The sequence below is a fragment of the Erpetoichthys calabaricus genome, chromosome 8 (assembly GCF_900747795.2).
Source record: "Erpetoichthys calabaricus chromosome 8, fErpCal1.3, whole genome shotgun sequence".
Classification (NCBI taxonomy): Eukaryota; Metazoa; Chordata; class Cladistia; order Polypteriformes; family Polypteridae; genus Erpetoichthys; species Erpetoichthys calabaricus.
Window position 1 is genome coordinate 120,695,909 of NC_041401.2, and position 22,113 is coordinate 120,718,021.

Below are 22,113 nucleotides of genomic sequence, written 5' to 3' on the forward strand. Positions count from 1 at the left end.
TTGCTCTAAGATGGTAGGTTGTACTGATGTGCAGAAAGGGGAAAAAAGACACTGGGACCCCCTGGGTCAAAATTCTGTGTTCCAAAGTAGTTTATCTTGTCAGTATGGCCGTAGATAGAAAAACATGCAAAATGTTTGGTCAAATTGTGTAAGGTTATTTAGGGAACATACAGGCAGACAAGACATATATTCGGTCAGATAGATAAAGCTGGAGTGTATGCAAACAAGTTTGCAAGTTTTTTGAAGTTTGCAAATGTACATCTGAACAAGCCCGATGCATTTTGGAAACAAGTCTTGTGGACTGAAAATAGAACTTTTTGGCCACAATGTGCAAAGGTATGTTTGAAGAAAAAAGGGTGCATAATTCCAGGAAAACAACACCTCTCCATGTATTTAGATGGGATTGGATCGATCATATATTGGGTTTGTGTTGCAGCCAGTGGCACAGGGAAGATGTCAATGGTAGAAGGAAGAATGGATTCAAATAAATACCAGCAAATTCTGGAAGCAAACGTCACACCATCTGTAAAAAAAAAAAGTTGAAGTTAAAAGAGGATGGGGTCCTACAACATGATTAATGATCAGAAACACACCTCAGAATCTACAATGGAGTACCTCAAGAGGTGCAAGCTGACAGTTTTGCAATGACCCTCACAGTCCCCTGACCTAAACATCATTGAAAGTCTGTGGACAGATCTCAAAAGACAGTCAAAGAATCTTGTAGAATTAGAAGCCTTTTGTAAGGACGAATGGGCAAAAACACCCCAAGTAAGAACTGAATGACTCTTAGATGGCTACAAAAGCATTTACATGCTGTGATACTTGCCAAAAGGGGGTCTTACTAAGTACTGACCATGTCAGGTGGCAAACTTTTGCTTCAGGTCCTTTTCATTTTTTTGGTATTTTGTACTTATAAATGATGGAAATAAAAATGTAATCTTGATTAAAATATTAAAGAAATGTGTTATCTTTAACTGCCTTTTGGTGATCAGTTCATCTTCTATTCAACTATTCACAGTAACAGACATTTTAAGCAAAGGTGGTCAAACCTTTGCATGCCTCAGTACGTATCCCATATTTGTTGTGCAGTTGAAAAATTATGCCATTTGTTTCATATAAAAACATATTTCTGTTTCTGCATAGTGCTTTCTGTTTGCAGTCTAAAAGGCAATTAAAAACACTTTTGGATAAGCTAAATGAATGGAAATAGTAAATCAATTCAAACTCTCAAAAATGGTATTGTCTTAATTGATGATGCATTTCTGCCCTCTATTGAAAAGGAAATCTCTTAAGTATCTCATATCTCTGTTCCTTTGTACATTTTCATCTTGTCCTATGGGGTTTGTTTTGTATCCCCCTTCTACTACCATCCTGTCCAGCCTAGAATAGCTTCCACTACACCATTAAGCTGTGGAATTAAGGCTACTTAATTAACCTAAGAGGATCACAGTCAGCACATTTAGGGGTACTAATGAGCAATTAAGATGACTATGTTGTGCAGAAACTGCAACAGCACCACTATTGTGGTAATTGGCCAACTGAGTGGGCTGAGGTACCATGAGTCTCCTGCATTCCCCTGTTGACGTTACTCCTTGCTGACACAGCTAGTTCCGTTTATTTTAGGTTCTACTTGCAGCCACTTCTACTGTCCCATTAAACCCAGCGGAGATCACACTGGAAGCTTAGGGACAGGGGAACTATTAATTATTGGAACTTGTCATTTGCCTGTCAAGTGCAGCAATATCCCTAAAGTGTCATTACAGTCCAGCACAAATGGGGTTCAGAACATATACTGGGCTGGGAGGCTCTGCAAACAACATTTCCCCTGCTGGAACCAAGAAGACAATGAGTTCTTCTAATCGGAACTGGAATACAGGAACAATAGTCTAGGCTGCCATACAGCTCATTCAAACCTCAACTCTGAAGACTTGGACAGGAGTGCTAATTTGTAAGATAATGAAGGTTAGTTCACACTGCTTAAAGATGGCAACTTGGAAAAGGAAACTATGCCTTTCTAATTAATACTGGCTGGAAACAAAAGGACTGTAACTTCATTCAACTCTGAACTTGTAGTGATAAAATCAAACCACTCAACTCAGAAGTGGTTCGGAGTCAAAGGCTCTTACACCCTAGCAAGATAAAATGATCGGTCTGTAGCAGTTTGGTATTACACATCGTTTTGTATAAAGACCTTCGTACTCCATAAATCCTTCTACCATCTCAGCAGCAACTACCTAATCACCCAACCAAATTGTGTACATTCACAGGCAATGGCAGCATCTCCAGTGCAAAATGCATTTTACGGTTTGCTGGTTTTGTTGGGGATTGCAGGTAATGGTCTAGTCATTCTCTGTCTTGGGAGTGAGGCTATAAAGCCACACAGGACAATAGGGCCATCTGATCTAATTTTGCTTAATGTGGCCACTTCAAACATGCTGGTATCTGTCTTCCGGAATATTTTGCTGTTCCAGTCTGATCTCGGCAAAGAGGTAAGATCTGATGTCCTCAAGTAGACTCAAGTTAAACGCTGACATCATAGCACACTGAAGTACCAAACAACCACGGACTTCACTTACGTGGGTATTTTGTACAGTCAGAGATTATAAGGTGGTTTATATGTGGAAAGGAATGCATTTGTCTGTTTTTCTTGCATTGTTATTTTTGTAAAAAAAAAATCAGCCTCTTGTAAATATGCCTCTCTCTCTTTACCAAACTGGTTTTAACCAGTGTTAGAGTTACAGAGAGCTAGAACCTACATGGGCAGAATGTGCCAAACACCACAGATACCAACCTTGGACAGGGTGACAGTTCATTGTAGACTGTACAGGTAAATAACCATCCATCCATTTTATGAGTTAACATATGCAGAATTACAGCATATCCTGGCAGTACTGAGCATAAACATAAAGCAGGAACCAGGACAGAGTGGAAGTCTTATCAGCCATAAATACCCATCAGTCACAAGTATTCATTTTTCTAAACATGCTTTATCCAATTACAGGGTCACAGAAAGGCAATGACAATGCTGGTCACATCATGCACAAGGCAGGAGCCAACTATGAAATGGGCAACAATCTATCACAGCACTCCCACCCATGTCAACAGTAATTCACATCAGGCCACTTTAGAGTAACAACCTAATATGCCTATCACTGGGATGTTGGTGGAAAATCCTCCCAATGAGTGCAAGTAGCCATGTGAATGACTGGCACCACATTCAGGGTTAGTTCCTACTTGGCACCCAATACCACCAGATAGGATTCAGCTCCTCGTGACCTATATTTAACTTAACAGATGAAAGATTAATGCATAGAAATGGTTAGTGGTTTGGTACTAATTTAGAAAAGCTCTAGGCGTGTCAGAGTACTAGCTACCATTCTAGCCTCCAACATTTTCTTCTTTGCATCAGGTCTACATCTCTGCTGGTTGGTGTCAGTTCTTTATGTGTATTTGGGTCTGGCTACGATCTGCCAATGTCTGGGTCACATTTTGCCTCAGCACATTCCACTTGATTACAATCCGCCAGAGAAGTCATGCTCCACGTGGTCTACATGTCCTTGGATTAGCTCTTGCACTCATTTGGACACTCAGCCTTATTTATGCAGTTCCTGCTTACATCTTTTCCACAAGAGGAGACAAAAACAGCACAGAGGTAAGAACAACAAGACGGCGACTGCTCTGAGAACAAGCAGTTTGGGTGATGTGTAAACCAGTTGCTTGTTTGAGATAGATGATTTTCTGTAAAGGCTGTATGCAAGACAGTAATATAAATATGTCATCAATGTAGTTTACTAATAAGATTTCAAGATTTGTCAGTTTATCATTTATGAAAAGCAAACTTTCTTCCACCCTATCTTCAGGGCATCATGATAATCAGCAGCACCACACGACCCCTTCTAGGTTGTGTCTGGAACTTTCCTTCACAGTATAGTGGGTTGGTATATGCCACTTCATCCCTGGTTCTCCATGAAGCTATCCCAATATTATTGATGTTGGGCACAAACCTTGCCACTCTAAACACACTAAGGAATCATGGAAAATCTGTGGGCACTGGTACAGAGTGCTTAAGAGGACGGGTGCCCGCTGAACGCAAAGCTGCTAAGGTTAGTGGCCATGGTCATTTGAAAATATTCGGCATGATGAATGCAACATTTCCAGCAGCAGAGGCATATAATGTGTCCTAGGCCTGTGCCAAGTGGCCAGATTATTTCAGTCTGGTGTTCAGTTCACTACCTGCTGATGCCAACCCCTTTTTCTCTTTACAGCTGATCCTGTCTCTCATCATTTTATTTGTGGTGTCCTGGGGAGCTAGTGTTTTGTCTGTTAACTACTACAATTACAATCGAGGCCCTTCCTCAGAATACATGCTGATAGTGGCTCGATTCTCCAACTCCCTTTTTATTGGTCTCAGTCCCCTGGTACTGGCAGCAGGACACAGAAAGTTACAGAACAAGCTGAAGAACATACTTTCATTAAAAAGAAGCTTCTTCAATAATTGAATTCATTGATTGGAGGCATGCAATCAACTAATAAAAACCACGTCAGCAATTAAAGGAACAGTGACATTTTTTTCTTTAAGTAAATTCTCCACTTTATTGAACTATTTAAGTGGGTTTTGTAGCATACAATGAACCAAAAAAATATTTTTGGCAATAACAGCACTGAATATTTACTATGTTGTGCAAATATTATGCCACTTTTTTTTTTTGGCTGCTGACAAAAAATGTGCACAATCCAGCATTCTGCAAGCCAATCTCCGCTAGAACCAACTGGTACTTGTCACACTGGCATAGTGTCACTGAAATGGTGTACAAGCACCGACTGTGTGTCTCACAGAAGTATGTTGCTAAATGTCAGCATCTGATGCCCCCTAGTGGCACAGAGGGAATCAGTAATCACAGTGCAAAGCAGTTTATTGTTCTGTTTCAGTCTTTTAACCTAGCCATCCAGATTGACAACTTAAAATAAAACGTTTTAAATGTATATATGTTCTCATTGTCCTTCTCATAAAAGTCATTTCCAGTCAAGACAAGGTTGTAAGAAATAACAGAAAATCAGACCACCATGCAATCCCAAGGTATGGCCTAGGCTCAATTTGAACAATAAACATTGAGAGTTTGAGATGCCTTTCTCAGCTCTGTACATTCAAAAAAATGTCAGTCAAATGTTAAGGGTAGCAAATGACCTGACCAAGGTTACAGGGCCATCTGGATTTTGGTTGCAATTACTATCAGCTTTGTTTTTGTTCTCCAGTATCTTCTGCCGGTGTCGCTCTTCCTGACGCTTTTTCTTCTGCAGACGTTGCTGTTCTTTGCGCTGTCTGCTAGATACCTACCAAAAATAAAAATAAATAAAAAAATTAATACTTTGTGCAATTCACAATTCACAGCTTACTCTTCCACAATGCAATAGTGGTGACGTTTTAATTAAATTCTGTATAAACATCATAGATAACACTTAGCATGTTTGATTGTCAGGGATGAAATTTCCTGTGGCTGACACCATGTCCTTTTTGGTTTCAAAACAGTAGTGAAAGAATAGAAGATACCTTAGAAGTGCTGCTACTTGCATCAGAACTTTGGGTACTCGCCGTCTCACAGAGCTGACTATCCATCTTGCCAAAAATTCGACTTCCTGTACCACAGTCTTTCCACAGAGGAGATGACAAATGTAGTGTATGTGTAACTTCTGAAGGGATACAGTCTCTTTTGGTACCTAAAAAGACATATTAGCAGTGTATCAGAACTTTTAAGACTTGTTACTACCTCCCAGATGCTGCAGCAGTTTTTTCATTATAACTAAATTAAAAGAACATGACCTACTCCAGAATGTGCAACTTATTTGCCTCTCGGAATACCCAATAGTACAACATTCTCAAAACTGCTACTCCGGTTTAGGCTTGTGGTGTTCCACTGCCTATCCAGGCAGCACTGATTGCAAGACAGGAAATAACTCCATTGCAGGCCATAATATACAATTAAAAAAAAACTACAAACATGAAAATGTACATCTAGGCAGACACAGTGAGCTGTGTGAGTGATGAAGTTTAACTCTTACTGTTAAATGCAAAAAGGACAAGAGACTTTAAAATCTGTGTTGTTTTTAGCTGTTTTAACTTTAGACCAAGAGCACTTATTACTTAGTCTGCTATGCTGTGCCTCTCTCTATATTGAAAAAATGCACATACTTCAATTATGTGATACAACTCAAAGCACCATGTGTGGAGTACAAGTCAAAGCAGGTTACACTTAAGCTTTACAACGTACTAGTGAGGCCTCATCTGGAGTACTGTGCACAAGTCTCAAGCCTCCAGGCTACAAAAAACCCACGTAAGTGCTAGAAAAAGTGCAGAGAAAAGTGACTAGGCTGATTCCAGGGGACTGCAGACTGTGTGTTATGAGAAAAGACTAAAGGACTTGAAACGTCTCATTTTAAGAAAAAGCAGATTATGAGGTGACATAACTGAAGTGTTTAAAATGTATAAAAGTAATTAATACAGTGGAAAAGCACAAGCACAGTTGAAAACTGGTTAAGGGTAAATTTCACTGACGCATTACAGACATGTGGAATATATTTCCAAGTAGTATGGTGGACAGTAGGACATTCAAAAATAAATGTTGTTTTGGAGAAATTCTGAGGGTAAGACTGGCAAGCTTTGTTGGGATGAATGGCCTGTTCTTGTCAAGTTTTGTCATTGTGATACTTAAGATTTTGTTGGCAGCATTTATTGAGTATTTACTTATTGTGACAAAGACACAGAAATGAAAAAAAACACTTCCATATTAAGTGACTAATGTTCAAACAGGATTATGTCAACAGGATATACCATTGTTAATTTTAAAGCACTGGTTTATTATGGCATGAAGGAAACAAGTTATTAAAGTCTTTCAAAAAATGCTAAGTACAGGAAGGCAGAGTAAATCAACACACCGTATACAGTACAGTGCTGTGAAAAAGTAAATACACAATATGAAATGAGCTGATCACCTCATTTAGTTTCATGTTTAGCAATAGATTAATGTGTATGTGAAGGAAGTATTTGGCAATTATTTATTGACTGAAATCAATGGAAGTAAAAAACTGTGCTGCAGAAAGCTGAATCTATAAAAACATGCATCATTAAGTGCAAGATACATTTAAAAATATTCAGCCACCTGCTCTTCTTAAAATGGTTTTTCATTCATGATATTCACAAGAAGTAACAATGCTTAAGTAAAATTTACTTGAGTAACATGCACATGCTGCAGATAAAAAATACAAATATACTACACAAAACTCATAAAAGCCCAGCTGAAATGCACAAAGCATGTATTCACCATGTCAGCCAGGCATTTTACTGCAAATAGAATTGCATTCGTAAGTTCTAAATCAGTGACGAACAGAGGAGTTGAATGTCACCATTTACAAAGCACTGCACACACCATCAATAGACTGCTTTAAATACATGGTTAATTTAGAGTTTCATACACAGAAATAGAGAACGTGCAACTTCCACTCTGAAGCTACAAAGATTATTAATAGTGATAAATATTTCCTGCTCTGTATGTAAGCCATTATTATGAATTTACACCTATGCGGCAGCCAGAATAAGCTCCAGCTACCTGAGACCCTGCCTTGGAAAATGCTGGTTCAGAAAGAGCATTGCTTTGGGTATGCTGTGCCCTGACCTTTGCATTGTGTGGGTGTCTTGGGGATAAAGAGAGTATCTTACTATTTTTTCATTTAACAAGCAAAAAAAGGAAAAATCCAGAATTTTCTAGTGAAAAATGCACCCCAGTAACAGCTGAAAAATCTCAAATGAATAAATTTAATGGGCAGTCACTGACTTGATATGATAATTTATCTGAAATCTACAGATGTGCTGATTTTAACAGCAAACATAAAACCTGCTCCCTGCGTGCTTTTCTTATCTTAAGACAGTTATGTGACCCAGAGCAGAACCCAGAGATGTCTTGCTGCTGAACATTCTGGTTAGTTCTGTAGACAACAGTAACTGAAAAATGTCACATGATCGCTTACATTCTTTCTATATACAGAAACTTTTTTTTTTTTTTTGCGAGCTGCTGAATTATTATATCACATGTGTGCCTCAGTGACAGAATATTGAGCTTGCAGAGGGGCATTTTTCTGTTTTGGAGGTGGAGTACCTGCTATAAATGGCTGTTGCACCTCGTGCTCTGTCAGCAGTTTGTGAATTTACTCACTCAAAACACTGTGCTCAGTTCTTCGACTACCATATCCTCAGCAACAGCAACTCATCATGCATTAAAAAAATAATCAAGTATTGGTTTACGGCACTTCAAAGTGCTCTATTGCATGCACTGCGCATTTTGATTTTCTACATTTTTTTTTTTTTTTGATCGTGCGTGTGCAGAACTTGGTACAGAAAAGGTGGTTTGGCTCTTTCAAAACTATAAGGATTTTTATTAATAATACAAAAACAGTGTAATCAGTTCAAATTTATTTTTTATGTGTACAAAGTCCCATTAAACTCATAGGTGTTCTTTTCATTACGCTCCCACTCAGCGTGCACTTGGCTCCATAGGCTATGTGAAATAACAACACAGGCCAGAGGTGTTGGGCTATCATAAATCCACTCACGATGGCCATTGCAAGCAGAAAAATGAGGAAGAAATGTATAGTTACCCAAAAAAAAAAAGAAAAAAAAGAAATAGTACCGTACCACGAATCTGTGATAATTATGTATAATTTCCTTCTGTTATCACTAGGATGTTTCCAACACTTCAAAGCTGAAATATTTGGTACATGTTAAGGCTTTTTCTATCACCTATGGACTCTAAAGCCCCATTATCAACTTCAAGAACAGACAAGGCATTTTTAAATTTTACAAAAATGCTTCAACTTGGAACACAATTTCAAGTGGCAAATGAATATATACCATGATTGTGAAGAAGTAACTTTGACTATATGCCTTTAAAGACATATATATCATTTAAAAATTGTAATTGTAATAATAATACATTGTCTAAAATTAAATTTACTGCTAGGAATCAATAGAACAGTCATGCATTGAAATTTGTGGATGTGCTTGTTCTAATATGCTGGCTTCAAAGGATGCAAGGTAGAGCCCAACCCTGCATAGTGTACTAGTCCATTACAAGTCACACACACTTAAAGAGCAACGCTTAACTATTTAGACGAGTCCGTGACCCCACACTTATTTCTAATGTGAGAAGAAAGTGGAACTACTGGAATTTACAGCTGAATCAAGAAATATGTGTTTTATGCACAAATGTCTGTACTATAAAGTCAGATATCTTCATGTTACATGTGACAGCATTGACACAGCCACTTCTGACTTATGCTGTACTGCATAAATATTCTAAAACTTCAGTATAAACAAATAAGTCTTTTTATAACATACATACGCAAGCACAACAGTCGCTTTTAGGCTACTAATTTACCAGTACGGAAAGCTAAAACATTAAAGGAAATTATTAGTAAAATAATTCCAGCATACCACTTGTCACTTGTTAACTGAAGTTCCACCTTTTAACAAAGAAGACACCTCTTCACATTCTACAAGTGCTGTCCCGGCTACTGTTATTTGAGTCCAAATTTTAGAACCACCATTTACTTATTTATTTTTAGATACCTCAATTTTGCTTCCGTTATTTGAAAACATCTTTCATAATGAATTCCCAAGAGTGTACTTAAAGTCTACACACACAAAACTATACAAGCTAAGTGGTAATCTATGACAATGGCTACAGAACATAGCCAGGGATTCATGCATATACAGTATAAATAAATCAAGGATTCTGCATGTGATAATACATGACTAGAATAATGAACTTGCTTATTTCAATACTGGTATGTGTGGGAATGGCCTGGCCTGACCAAATCATTACAAGCTCTAAATCCTTAAACCCATTAACATCAGCCGTGTGTCCCCAACATTTTTGACAATAAATTTAAACATAATGATTTATGTTCTGTATTTCTATTTCAATCAAGAGAAGTACAGTTGCAGTAGAATTGCACCTCTTTCATTTATTCTATATACAAACCAACATTGCACTGTGTTTGAGCAAGGAACTGGGTTTCTTTAACTTTGCATATTTTTTCACAATCCTTTATTAATCATAATATATACATTACTCGCATAATAGTATGCATATTTTTTTTTTATAAATTCCACTAAATGCTACAGTTATTTATATCAGCTATATGTTTTATTCTTATAAATTATAAACATTCTTATGTTTTAGCCTTATAAGAAGAACCAGAAAAGCCAATCAGAACCTTACAGGAAGAGTGTCCATGTTAGTTACAACAAGCCTTGTAATGTTCATGTATTAAGAAGTTTTCTGTATGTATGTTTGTTGAAATGTTGTTTTAATTTATTTAACAATACAATGTTATAACAATTTTAAAAACATTAAACAGTACTGTAAATCCTACCAGAACACTGTGTATGCATGTATACACAAAACAAACACCATATACCGAATAAGCATTTAAAATAAATCCAATTCAAACTATTTGATTTATATACGAGATTCCCAGATTGTTAACTTTGCTTTCAAGCAGGTGCCGTGTATTATAAAGAAATATATTTATTATTTATGCATTAAAACAGCAAAATAGCTAAACAGGTTTCATTAATAACTTAAATTCATGAGGTTTGCAGAACATTTAGAAAACTTTGTCTTGAAATTGCAGAACTACTCCTCAGTCATCAAAACGGATTAAAGATAAAGTTCAATTTATTTGTTATTTATTATGACAGAACTCTTCAAGGACTATGGTAATATCCTAAATAATCTCTTTATAGCTGTGGCTTAGATTTTTAATATTCTTAACCTAAATGGGCAACAAAATCATACTTTATATATATTTTTTTTTATACTTTATAGATTTATAACGCTATTAAAATTATACTGAAAATCTGATTTATATTCCAGAAGTCAAAGGTTTTAAAAAAACCATTTACTTCCAAGCAAGTGGAGGCCTTTTATGTCTTTATTAGACATTTTTTTGCTCAAAGGAAGCAACTATAAAGAAGGCTGCTAGAGAAAAATCACTGTCACATAACATCCACGCTTAAAATCACACATTACATCCTGTATTTCAAAATGAAAACAGACTTGATTTAATACAACTAAACACGCTCAAGTGTGAGTTTGCCCTATGGTTGACAGATGCCTTACTCACAGGTGGTTCCTAATTTTACATCCACTGCTGCTCAAAAAACACCAGCTCCCAGTGACCCTCCTACCTTAATAAAATGACAAGTGTCTGTGTATCAGTCCAGCTGCTATGTATGTTGGAATGAAATGCAATGCAATGTATTTTATTACTACATGCATTACAAAATAAATTCCAATAGATGGTGCACTGCAAATGTTAACACTGATGTTTACATTAATTACTTGGATTTCAACCCTTCTTAGACAGGTGACACAGTAACTAAATAAACGATTAAGAAATGGAATGGACAGACAGATGAAGTTGCTTAAGATAAAACACCTGGCTTTGCAGTCACTGAAGAAGGTGGAATGTAATAAGGTATTCAAGAGTGACTTTGAAATTGAATGTGTTTCTAGAATAGTGTACTCACACTTAAAAGTATTTATTTTTGTATAAATCATGTATGTTAAACTAGTACTACACATGAACACTTGCTCTATTAAATGTTACAATGTGCCCATGTGGGCAGCACGGTGGCGCAGTGGGTAGCGCTGCTGCCTCGCAGTTGGGCGACCTGGGGACCTGGGTTCGCTTCTCGGGTCCTCCCTGCATGGAGTTTGCATGTTCTCCCAGTGTCTGCGTGGGTTTCCTCCGGGTGCTCCGGTTTCCTCCCACAGTCCAAAGACATGCAGGTTATGTGGATTGGCGATTCTAAATTGGCCCTAGTGTGTGCGTGTGTTTGTGTGTGTCCTGCAGTGGGTTGGCACCCTGCCCGGGATTGGTTCCTGCCTTGTGCCCTGTGTTGGCTGGGATTGGCTCCAGCAGACCCCCGTGACCCTGTGTTCGGATTCAGCGGGTTGGATAATGGATGGATGGATGCGCCCATGTGTCACAATGAAGTTCCTCTTTAATTAAAGCATTATTGAAATTAAACAACTGTTGAGCCATATCTCATGACTGACACATACTGCACCAGGGACTTTTGAGTTAAAGGTTAGTGATGCACAATTATGAGAATGCAAGTGAATACTGAAAAAATATCTTCCGCCATATTGAATTTCTCCAGCTCTATCAAAGTAATGAGACAGAGAAGGCAGTGGAACTTGCAAAACAAAACATGTCACTCTCTATTAAAGACAAAATGCATGCACCAAATTTGAAGAACTCATTACTCACTCTCATTGGATTCCTGTTTCTGCATCACAGCAGCAGCAGCAGCATCTATATCCAGACATTTAGCTTCCAGGCTTTGCAGGATTAGTGCTGTATCCTAGAGGTAAGAATTACATGCCTTTAGTCATTGCTGACAAGATGCTCACCACACCACATTCAACCAAGAGGTACTTCAAGGCCTTACCATACACCCTGTGATGTTTTGTATAGTTTCGACTAAATGTCTCCTTTCTTCTTCCTCCTCATTTTGCCTTTCAAGGCTATTGGCAGTTGAGGACAGTGGCAGGTTATGATCCCTATACTTATCGTGTCGAGTATTTCCCCTGTTACTCAAAATCTGTGGCCAAGGCAATAAGGGGCCATGAGTAACTAACATTGTCGAAGAGAACACTGGGCTCTTAGTGAACATATCTTACCTCTGTACGTAAGTTAGCAGGTGTCTCAGAGTTATCGCCAATATGTCGCACACTGTCATAATGTTCTCCATACCGATATGCAATATGCAACTCCTGGGTAAATGGCTTGTCTGATCCCTTAATCTGCAAATTTGGAAACATACAACTGGCAAGTACAACTGAGTCCAATAGGATTTCATCATAACCTCCAAACACCGCAAGTGTCTAATGGTTGCCCTTCAGTAATCACTGTTTTAACAAATCTTACCTGCCATAATGGTGCATTCACCTGATGAATGACAACATTGAGCTGGTGGTTCCGAGCAAAAGCCACAATAGCATCATTTCCAGCAAACGTCCCAGGTTTGGCCAGGTTGGACACTATGAAGAAAAAAAGCAGTGAAATATAAATATCCAATTTAAAAAGAAGGATCAATGGGATGTTATAAAGTTTAAGACTCACCATGTCTCTCAAAGGGAACATCATCCTCCACAAATGGCTCAAAGTCCTGCCGATGGGTTGTCATAAATTCAACAGTATCCCTTCGGTGCTTCAGGTGGTTGTTAGAGTGACCTTCCAGCTGGTCACCAAGGGCACGAAACAAACAGTTTCTATTTTGCATAAAAGAGTAAAAGCATGTGACATAATCTGTTGATGAGGCAACAAGTGCCATCTTTAAATTAAGAAGAAGGGACACAATCACCGAGATATTACAAGTCCCAGTCTGATTCTGTTGATTCTCTAAATTCCACCATTCACCACAAATGATGCTTTCCTGAAGTAATCAGCACTGTGATTCTGAAAAGTTAATGTAAGCCGATTTTCATTTTTCCCCCATCAGCTTTCAAACTAATGTAATTGTGAGTTTATGAAAGAAAAAGTTTTGAACGCTGATTACAACACTGCTTGCAATATTAGGAAGCATTTGCTTTATGTGACCCAAAGCATATTAATAGCCATGAAAAGGTATTTGCTCCCTTCTTGATTTCCTCTAGTTTTGCTTATTCATAACATTTAAGTTTCTGATATCCAAACAAATTTAGTATAATACAAAAGGCAACTTGAGTAAACAAAATACATAACATTTAATTTATTAAAGGGAAATAAATCATCAATTTCTGTATTGCCCATGTAAAACAGTAACTGTCCCCTTAGTCACTCAATCAACCAATGAATAAAATTTACATAACAGGTTAAATTAGATTAGACACAGCCAAACATGCTTGCTGCCAGCCATATTGAACCTAACTATCACTTAAACTGAACCTTTTCAGCAATGTGAAGTTGGCTAATCAGTTTCAACAAGCAGAACACCATGCCTCAATCCAAAAAGACCTGAGAAAAAGTTATTGAAATGTAACAGTTGGAAAAGGTTATAAAGCAATCTCTAAAACACTGGGACTCCAGTGAACCACCTTGAGAGCTATCATCTCCAAATGGAGAAAACTTGAATCAGGAATGGCCAGCCTAACAAAACTACTCCATGCAGGCTCCTCATGTAGACAGCTACTGTGTAAAGACTGTGAGTCTACCTGTGCAAGTCCACCGAACACAGACACCAGACAAAGCAGCAGACACTTGGGCTTAACAAAGATAATGTTGTTTTTTTTCCTTTTAATCTTCTTCCTCAGCATGTGCCTACAATTCATTATTGTTGTTAATACAAGAGGTTTCTCTTGCTGCTTTAGCAGGAGGGAGAGAAATAATAACAATATTCATCAAGACACCCTCTGCTCTTTTGGCTTTTGAAATTGCAAGTCTGCATTCAACAAAGCAGACTTTATTCCAGTTTGCACAACCCAAAGATGTTTTCAAGTGGTGGCCCTGACGGAGACGTGGATTCACCCAGAAAACAGCAACACCAAATTTCCTCTAGTTTCAGCTTTACCTGCACCGGTCGTTCTACTGGTAGGGGTAGAGAGACAGGTATCGTTGTGTCAAACAACTGGAGATTCACCCCCGTGGGTATTGCACAGAACTAAACTGCTTCTGCATACCATGGAATTACTGTTTCACATTCAATTAACATGAACAGTGTTGCTATTTATCCTCCCAAAGTTTGCTCAATAACCTCTTCGATGAGCTGGGTGGCCTGCTCTTCTCTCTCCCAGATGACAGCAGCTTACTTCTAATCATTGGGGATCTGAACATCCACCTCGATAGTCGTCCTATATACTTTCTCACTTATTTTTTCTCCTTCAACATAACACAGCTCCATACCACACCAACTCATCAGGTTAGCAATCTGTTAGCTCTTTTTCTCTCATGTTAACTATACTCCAATAAACTCCCCTACATACATTTGACCATGTTTTCATATAGTTCTCTCTGCTTCTTCCCTCTTCTCACACTTTTACTCCTCCAACTGCATCATTCTGCTGTCACTGCCACAGCTCTATCCCATCAGATTTTTTTCTCTAGTCTTCTCTGCACTCTCCTCCCAAGCATTTGTCCTCTCTCAATACCAATGCTGCCACACAAAACCCTATGCTCAACTCTGTCCTCCTGTCTTGACAATGTCTGTCCTCTCGCTTCCAGGCCTGCATGAGAAATACCCTCCTAGCATTGGTGTTCTGAAGCACTTTGCAGCCAATGGACTGAGCTTATGACAGCTGAAATGAAATGGTGGAAGTAGGGCTGGGCAATTAATCGAAAAGTAATCGAAATCGACATTCAGAACCTATAATCGATCAAATTTTTCCAGGTTGATTATTTCGATTACTTTCCCTTTAAAAACACTACCGTGTGTGGAGTCACATGACCCCGCTCCATTACGTTACATTATTCCGCCGACATGTCGAGCATGGACAGCTTAAACACTGACACAACTGAGCAACAAGAGCAACTTGTACCAAAGAAAAACGCAGTCTCCGTCATTTGGACACATTTTGGCTTCAGTAAGGATGACATCGAACAAAATGAAGTCAGATGTAGACACTGTAGAAAAACAGTTTCGACGCCCAAAGGTAACACCACCAATTTGTTTCAACACTTGAAGCACAATCACGTTACTGAATATGAACAGTGCATGGCTCAAAAAAAAAACAAAAAGAGACTGACAAGCGCCCAGCAACAAGTGCCTCCGCAAAGCAGATGTCGATAACACAAGCGTTCACAAATGCCACACAGTATGAGAAGAGTTCAAGAAGATGGAAAGAAATAACTGATGCTATTTGTTATTACATCGCAAAGGATATGACTCCCTTGGCTACAGTGGAGCGAAGCGGGTTTAAACACCTCGTTAAAACTCTCGACAGAAGATACACTGTGCCATCGCGATCACATTTTTCTAAAACTGCGCTGCCAGACATGTACAAGACATGTTGTAAAAATGTAGCTGCTGAACTGAAAAAGGTTCAACACTTTGCAGCCACATCTGATCTCTGGTCAAGAATGCATTCTTGAGCCTTACTTTGCACTACATTGACGACGATTGGAAGCTGCGCCGGAGATGCCTTGAGACGGCATATTTTCCAGCCGATCACACGGCAGATATGATTGCGCAAGGTCTGAAAGATATGCTTTCTGAATGGGACCTCGCGGAAGAAAAACTTTCAGCCATTACGACAGACAACGGTGCTAATGTTGTCAAAGCTGCTGCGCTTAATGGATGGTTACGGCAGCAGTGTTTTGGACACCGCCTACACCTTAAATTGGTAAGTACACGTCAGCTTAATTAAATATAATAGCATAAAAGCAAAAGAGGTCATTAGGAAGCTTTTTTAAGGGAGTGAGGCAACACCTTCAGCAAGTTCAGCTACACCCACTCTGTCACTTCAGCAATTGCTAGAAGCAGAGATGAGCAGCTATTTGGTGTCCTCCATGCTGGATAGTGAGGCAAATCCACTGGACTGGTGGAGGAAGCATCATGTACACTTTCCCACTCTAAGTAAGGTGGCAAAAAAGTATCTCTGCATACCAGCTACTAGCTCCACATCAGAGCGGGTTTTCAGTTCGGGCGGAAACATTGTTACATGCCTCAGGTCCTGCCTGAAACCTGAAAAGGTTAACATGCATGTGTTTCTTAGTAAGAACTTAAGAGTAAATTCATGTTCATATAGTGACATGACAAGATCGCTAAGATCACCTCATGCAACAGTGTTTAGAGAGTTCTATTTTCATTACAACATTAAAATATTTGTTTACAGAAGATGCAAGAAATGCACTGTTTAAAATATTATTTACAGGATATATAAGAGTTATTTTATTTAGAAGAGATACTGCTTATTTTCTACTTTTAATAGCAAAAACATTGAAAAAAATGTATTTATTTTTACTTTTTTTATAAGAACAAAGTGACTGTTCGTTTTAGGCAATGTGTGCTTTAATTTCAGTTGTTCAACATTGATGTTCAATAAATAATCACAGATAGTAGATAGTGTTTCCTTCAATTATTTTAAAATCAAGTAATGCACCCTTCATTCAAAAATCTGTCACTTGTAATATGTGAGCATATTTACTGTACAAAACTTGTCAGTGAACTATGAGGGCAAAAATAAATAAATAAATAAATAAAATAATCGTTCATTAATCGTAATCGAGTTAAAATGTTCAATTAATCGAGATTTTGATTTTAGGCCAAATCGCCCAGCCCTAGGAAGTCAAAGACTCAGGCAGATGTGAATACGTATCAATCTGTTCTATCACCTTTCTCGTCTCCCACCACCAACATTAGCATAATTTTCTATCAGACCAGGATTAACAACACTACTGACACAGGCCCACTGTTCTCCACTTTCAACTCCCTTCTTAGCCGAACCTCCTCCAACCTCTTTTGACTGCTGAAGATTTTTCTAATTTTTTCCAGGAATGGGTGGCTGCTATAAGCAGTCAGTTCTCATCATCATTGCCAGTCATAATGCTTCCTTCCAAGCATCATCCTATATTCTCCACATTCTTTACACTCTCTGACAGTGATGTTTCCAATATCCTTCCCAATCACCCCTCTACCAATTGACCATTTCCCCTCAAATCTCCTTAGGCCAGGGGTGGGCAGATTCAGTCCTGGAGGGTCGCAGTGGCTGCAGGTTTTTGTTCGAAACCAATTGCTTAATAAGAAGCACTTATTGCTCAAGTAACACTTCTGCTTCACTTTAGTTGTCTCGCTCGTTAAGATTTTGAACCCTTATTGCTTATTTTGTTTTTTAATTGCTCCTTATTAGCAATAAGATGCAAATGACAAAAGAAACCAAAAGAAACCAGCATTTCTCCATTTAGCTTGTTTCTATTTACACCTGTGTGTATTTATCATGCAGTATTGGGTTTAATTAAATACTTGTAAGGAAAGTGAAGAGAAAAAAGTGAAAACTGAGAATAACTTGTCTGCTTTAGACTTCAAATCATTTGGATGATATCCTTAGAAAGGAAAAAAAATCTAGGATATGAGAATGACTTGACATGGCAGAGTTAAAGCACTAGCAAGCCATGAAATTAAATAATTGACAAGGATTGGTTTTTAATTAAGCAACTGGGTTGGAACAAAAACCTGCAACCACAGAGGCACTCCAGGACTGACTTTGCCCACCCGTGCCTTAGGCTATCTATCCCTCATTCATTTCTGCAACACATCATTAACACCTCACTCGGCTCAGGTTCCTATCCTACTAAGTTCAATCACACTCTGATAACCAGAGGAGCGTACATTAAGTTCAAATCATTGATATATCATTGACCTGAGTATATATATAAAGACACTGTTGAGGTACTATGCTCCTTCTCTCCGACTTGTGTCTGCCAGTGAACAGCATCTGGTGATGCAATCAAGTCTCAATACAAGACTCTTCACATGTAGCTCCTAGTTGGTGAAACAAGCTGCCCATGTCAATCTAAACTGCTGACTCCCTCAATGTGTTTAAGAAGGAATTGAAAACCTTACTGTTCTGTGAAAATCTGTAAAATTGTTAATAAATGTTTTTGCTCTGTGGATATCTATCATATTGTTATTTGATACATTTTTGTTATGCTAGCTTTTTAGCTTTTCACTTCTGGTGGCTGACCTTTGTAAACTGCCCTGCAACACTTGTTTATAACAGTCCCTAGACAAATTTTACTTGATTATGTTGACCTCTTTTGTAAGCTGCTTGGGATAAAGTTAACAGTTAAGCAAATAAATGTAAGAGCTCCCAGAATATTCATCTGGGAAGTCACAGAAGAACACAGACAAATACGTAAGGAACTGCAGGCCCCTGTCAGCTCACTTAGTTTCAGCATTAAGGATTCCACCATTAGAAAGACATTGGGCATAAACAGTATTCATGGTATAGTGGCAAGGCGAAAACCATTGCTAAAAAAAAAAAAAAAAGAACACAAAAGCTCATCTAACATTTGCAAAAAGACATCTTGATTATTTCCAAAACTTTTTGGATAATGATCTGTGGACTGAAAAATCAAAAGTGAAACTTTACATATACACAGCTTTCCACAGTAAAAACATTATGCCAACAGTCAAGCACGGTGATGGTAGTTTGATGGTATCTAGGATACTTTGCTGCTTCAGGGTGTGGGCAAGTTGCCATAATTGCATGAAACATAAATTTAGTTCTCTACCAGAACATAGTGAAAGAGAATATCCGGTAATCAGTCCATAACCTCAATGGCAATTGGGTTGTGCAGTAGAACAATGATCCAAAGCACAAGAGCAAGTCCACCTCTGAAGAGATGAAAAAAATACAAAAGTCAATGCCCTGACTCAAACTCCATTGAGATGATGTGGCAGGACCTTAAATGGGCAGTTCTAAGTCAAAAACCCTCCAATGTAGCTGCATTAAAACAATTCTATAAACAGAACTGGGCCAAAATTTCTCAACAGCAATGCAAAAAGACTGATCTACCTGTCACAGAAAGTGTTTGAATGCAGTTGTTGCTGCTAAATGAGGCACAACCAAGTATTAATTTTGGGGGGAAATTACTTTTTTACTTGGGTGAACTTTTTTCTTCAATAAATCAAATGGTCATTTAAAAACTGTGTATTGTGTTTACTCAGGTTGGCTTTTGTACTATACTAAATGTGGAGATCAGAAACAATTAAGCGTTATTGAACAAACAAAAATAGAGGAAATCAGGAAGGGGGCAAAAGCATTTTCATGGTACTGTATTTCTCACAGCTAATCAACATCCCCATCTGACTGACCAAAAGACCATCAACACATTCAAGTTATCAGTGCTGCAAATATAAGTAAGCATTTATAAACTTTGGCTCAAATGTGCCTTACTAGATCTGTAGACTGCCAAAGAAAGCGAGAGAGCTGATAACATTACCCATCTCCTGGAACCTCACGCAGTTTTAGGCCCAGTACTTGAAGCTGATTGGTGAAGCTCACAAACTCTTCTTCTTCCTCCACTGCACTACCTGGCCTATTCTTCCTCTCTTTGGCCAGGGCTCGCCGTGCTGCACGTTCATCTCGTTTCCGTTCTACGTCCGCCTTCTTGTTGGGTCGTCCCTGCTTCACTGTCTGCTTACGCGACATTGCACCAGCTCACCAGAAAATAAAAAGTCACTGCTGGAATCATCGGATAAGAAAATCCTGTTGTGCTTCACTTACACTTCCAGCACACTGTTTACAGCCATTGTCGCCCATATGTCTGAACTGATTCACATTCAGTGTTCATGCCCTCCAAAGTTCAACACTGACTGCTTGGAGAAAACATATCATGCCACAAAAATCATCCAAGGAAACTGGTCATGGTTCCAGAATATCTCAGAATTCAAAATCAGACCAACCACCTAGGCATAAGACACACCCATCAAAAAGTTAAAAACAATGCTTGATCACAAAAATCATACTGTTAAAGGTTTGGGCACAAGTACAACACATAAGCATATAATAAAGCATTTTCAGCATACAGTCTCCACAGAAACATTTTGTATCTTTGATTTTTAGTTGCAAGTATATGAACATTGAAAGGCATCTTAGTTTAAAAAAATTTAACTTGCAACTGTAATCCATAGTACTTGGGTGTTGTACCCTGTTAGCCATTATGAATGTAGAGAAAAGCCGAGCAAAATTACACCTTTTATTGGCTAACTAAAAAGATTACAATATGCAAGCTTCAGGGGCCTGAGTTGCCTCGAAAGCTTGCATATTGTAATCTTTTTAGTTAGCCAATAAAAGGTGTCATTTTACTTGGCTTTTCTCTACAACTGTAATCCACTTAATGCTTATCAGACATGCTGAAAACTGCTTGTGTGCCTTGACCTGCTCCCACTAGAACAGTTGTCCTCAAGTTCAGTCCAGGTACCTACTGTGGCTCCAGGTTTGTTCACACCCATTTTGACAATCACTTTACCTCGCATTGATCTTTTTGTTTAATATATTGTTCATTCTCTTTTTCTGCATTCAGAAAAGCACAGTAGTGTGGGATTTACAGGAAGCTTAGAAATATTTTGTTTTGACATATCTTTAATTTTTTCCAATTTCCTAATAATTCTCTTTTTTTGGCGCAGTTTTCACCCTAATTATAAAAATGGCCGTTAATGACTAGCGCAGACACCTGGACCAATGACACTTGGAGTTAAAGACTGCAGCTACTTAAATATCATACTCACTAGCTTGCTCATTAGTAAATAACAGATTAAATACCCCAGACACCTAAGTAAGACGAATGAAAATCATGATGACGTTGATGAAAACCTTAAAAGCTAAGGTCAAAAACACCAGATTATCCATATGTAACATACATAATTGGTTTTCACAGTTCAAAAAAGTAGCAAAACTGGTCTGATATTTTTTGGATTTATTCTACAACCTAGAAATTGAGAAATAATAGCTTGCTTAATTACGTTGCGAGTCGAATTAAAAGCTTAAATTGATTGGAACGAAAACATGTAGCCACAGTAGTACCTCGGTACAGAGGATTAGGAACCACTGCACTTAAAAGATGAATAACTACCTAGTCATCCTTTGCTCCCTCACTTAAAACACACCGGGTTGGCTCGCTTTAATACCACCATCTTTCAGGATTTTGCAGACACGTACAAAACAATTTTCTCAAAGGCACTAGACAGTGTAGTTTACAGAAAGTTATAAACAGCTTCTCGAGCATACGATATCCAGCGATGAGAAACTATTAATTCGCGGGCACATCAGAAGACGCAGCCAACTTACCACCACCTTCTATATTCTGCCCAGCCCTCAACCTCACCAGGCTTCCGGGTTAGACGGTGGCCACCGAGGCTCAATAGAATCCTATCATCGCGAAGGTCTAAATCTGTGCAAGAGGATTTAGCGTGCCTGTGTGTACTGAGAGAGCGTGCCGCCAGCAGTTTGGTGCAGAGATCTTCTTATAATATATCGTTAATTAATATTTTCAGGGTATCAGCAAACAGACAACACAATGAAAGATTACAAAACTTTATTTACATCAAGAAAGAACCAAAAATATGTGATTGCT

At 38.4% G+C, this 22,113-nt stretch overlaps 2 protein-coding genes across 4 annotated transcripts; one reads left to right on the top strand and one right to left on the bottom strand.

The window, feature by feature from the left end:
- Positions 1–2,002: 2,002 nt before the first annotated feature.
- On the top strand, positions 2,003–4,549 carry LOC114656590 (olfactory receptor class A-like protein 4). The gene is made up of 4 exons (XM_028808229.2): positions 2,003–2,489; positions 3,410–3,652; positions 3,861–4,103; positions 4,266–4,549. Exons 1-4 carry the CDS (start codon positions 2,271–2,273, stop codon positions 4,497–4,499), a joined length of 939 nt encoding a protein of 312 aa, XP_028664062.1. The 5' UTR covers positions 2,003–2,270; the 3' UTR covers positions 4,500–4,549.
- A 16-nt stretch (positions 4,550–4,565) lies between these two features.
- Positions 4,566–21,894, bottom strand: otud3 (OTU deubiquitinase 3). 3 transcript variants are annotated; one of them, XM_028807342.2, is made up of 9 exons: positions 21,828–21,894; positions 19,981–20,446; positions 13,186–13,334; positions 12,991–13,103; positions 12,744–12,866; positions 12,512–12,664; positions 12,331–12,424; positions 5,549–5,715; positions 4,566–5,331 (listed from the first exon to the last, which is right to left on the bottom strand). In XM_028807342.2, exons 2-9 carry the CDS (start codon positions 20,187–20,189, stop codon positions 5,161–5,163), a joined length of 1,179 nt encoding a protein of 392 aa, XP_028663175.1. In that variant the 5' UTR covers positions 20,190–20,446; positions 21,828–21,894; the 3' UTR covers positions 4,566–5,160. The 3 variants fall into 3 exon arrangements, with proteins under 3 accessions (XP_028663175.1, XP_028663174.1, XP_028663176.1); XM_028807341.2 differs by lacking the exon at positions 21,828–21,894 and adding an exon at positions 21,613–21,819; XM_028807343.2 differs by lacking the exons at positions 12,512–12,664; positions 21,828–21,894 and adding an exon at positions 21,613–21,820.
- Positions 21,895–22,113: the final 219 nt, after the last annotated feature.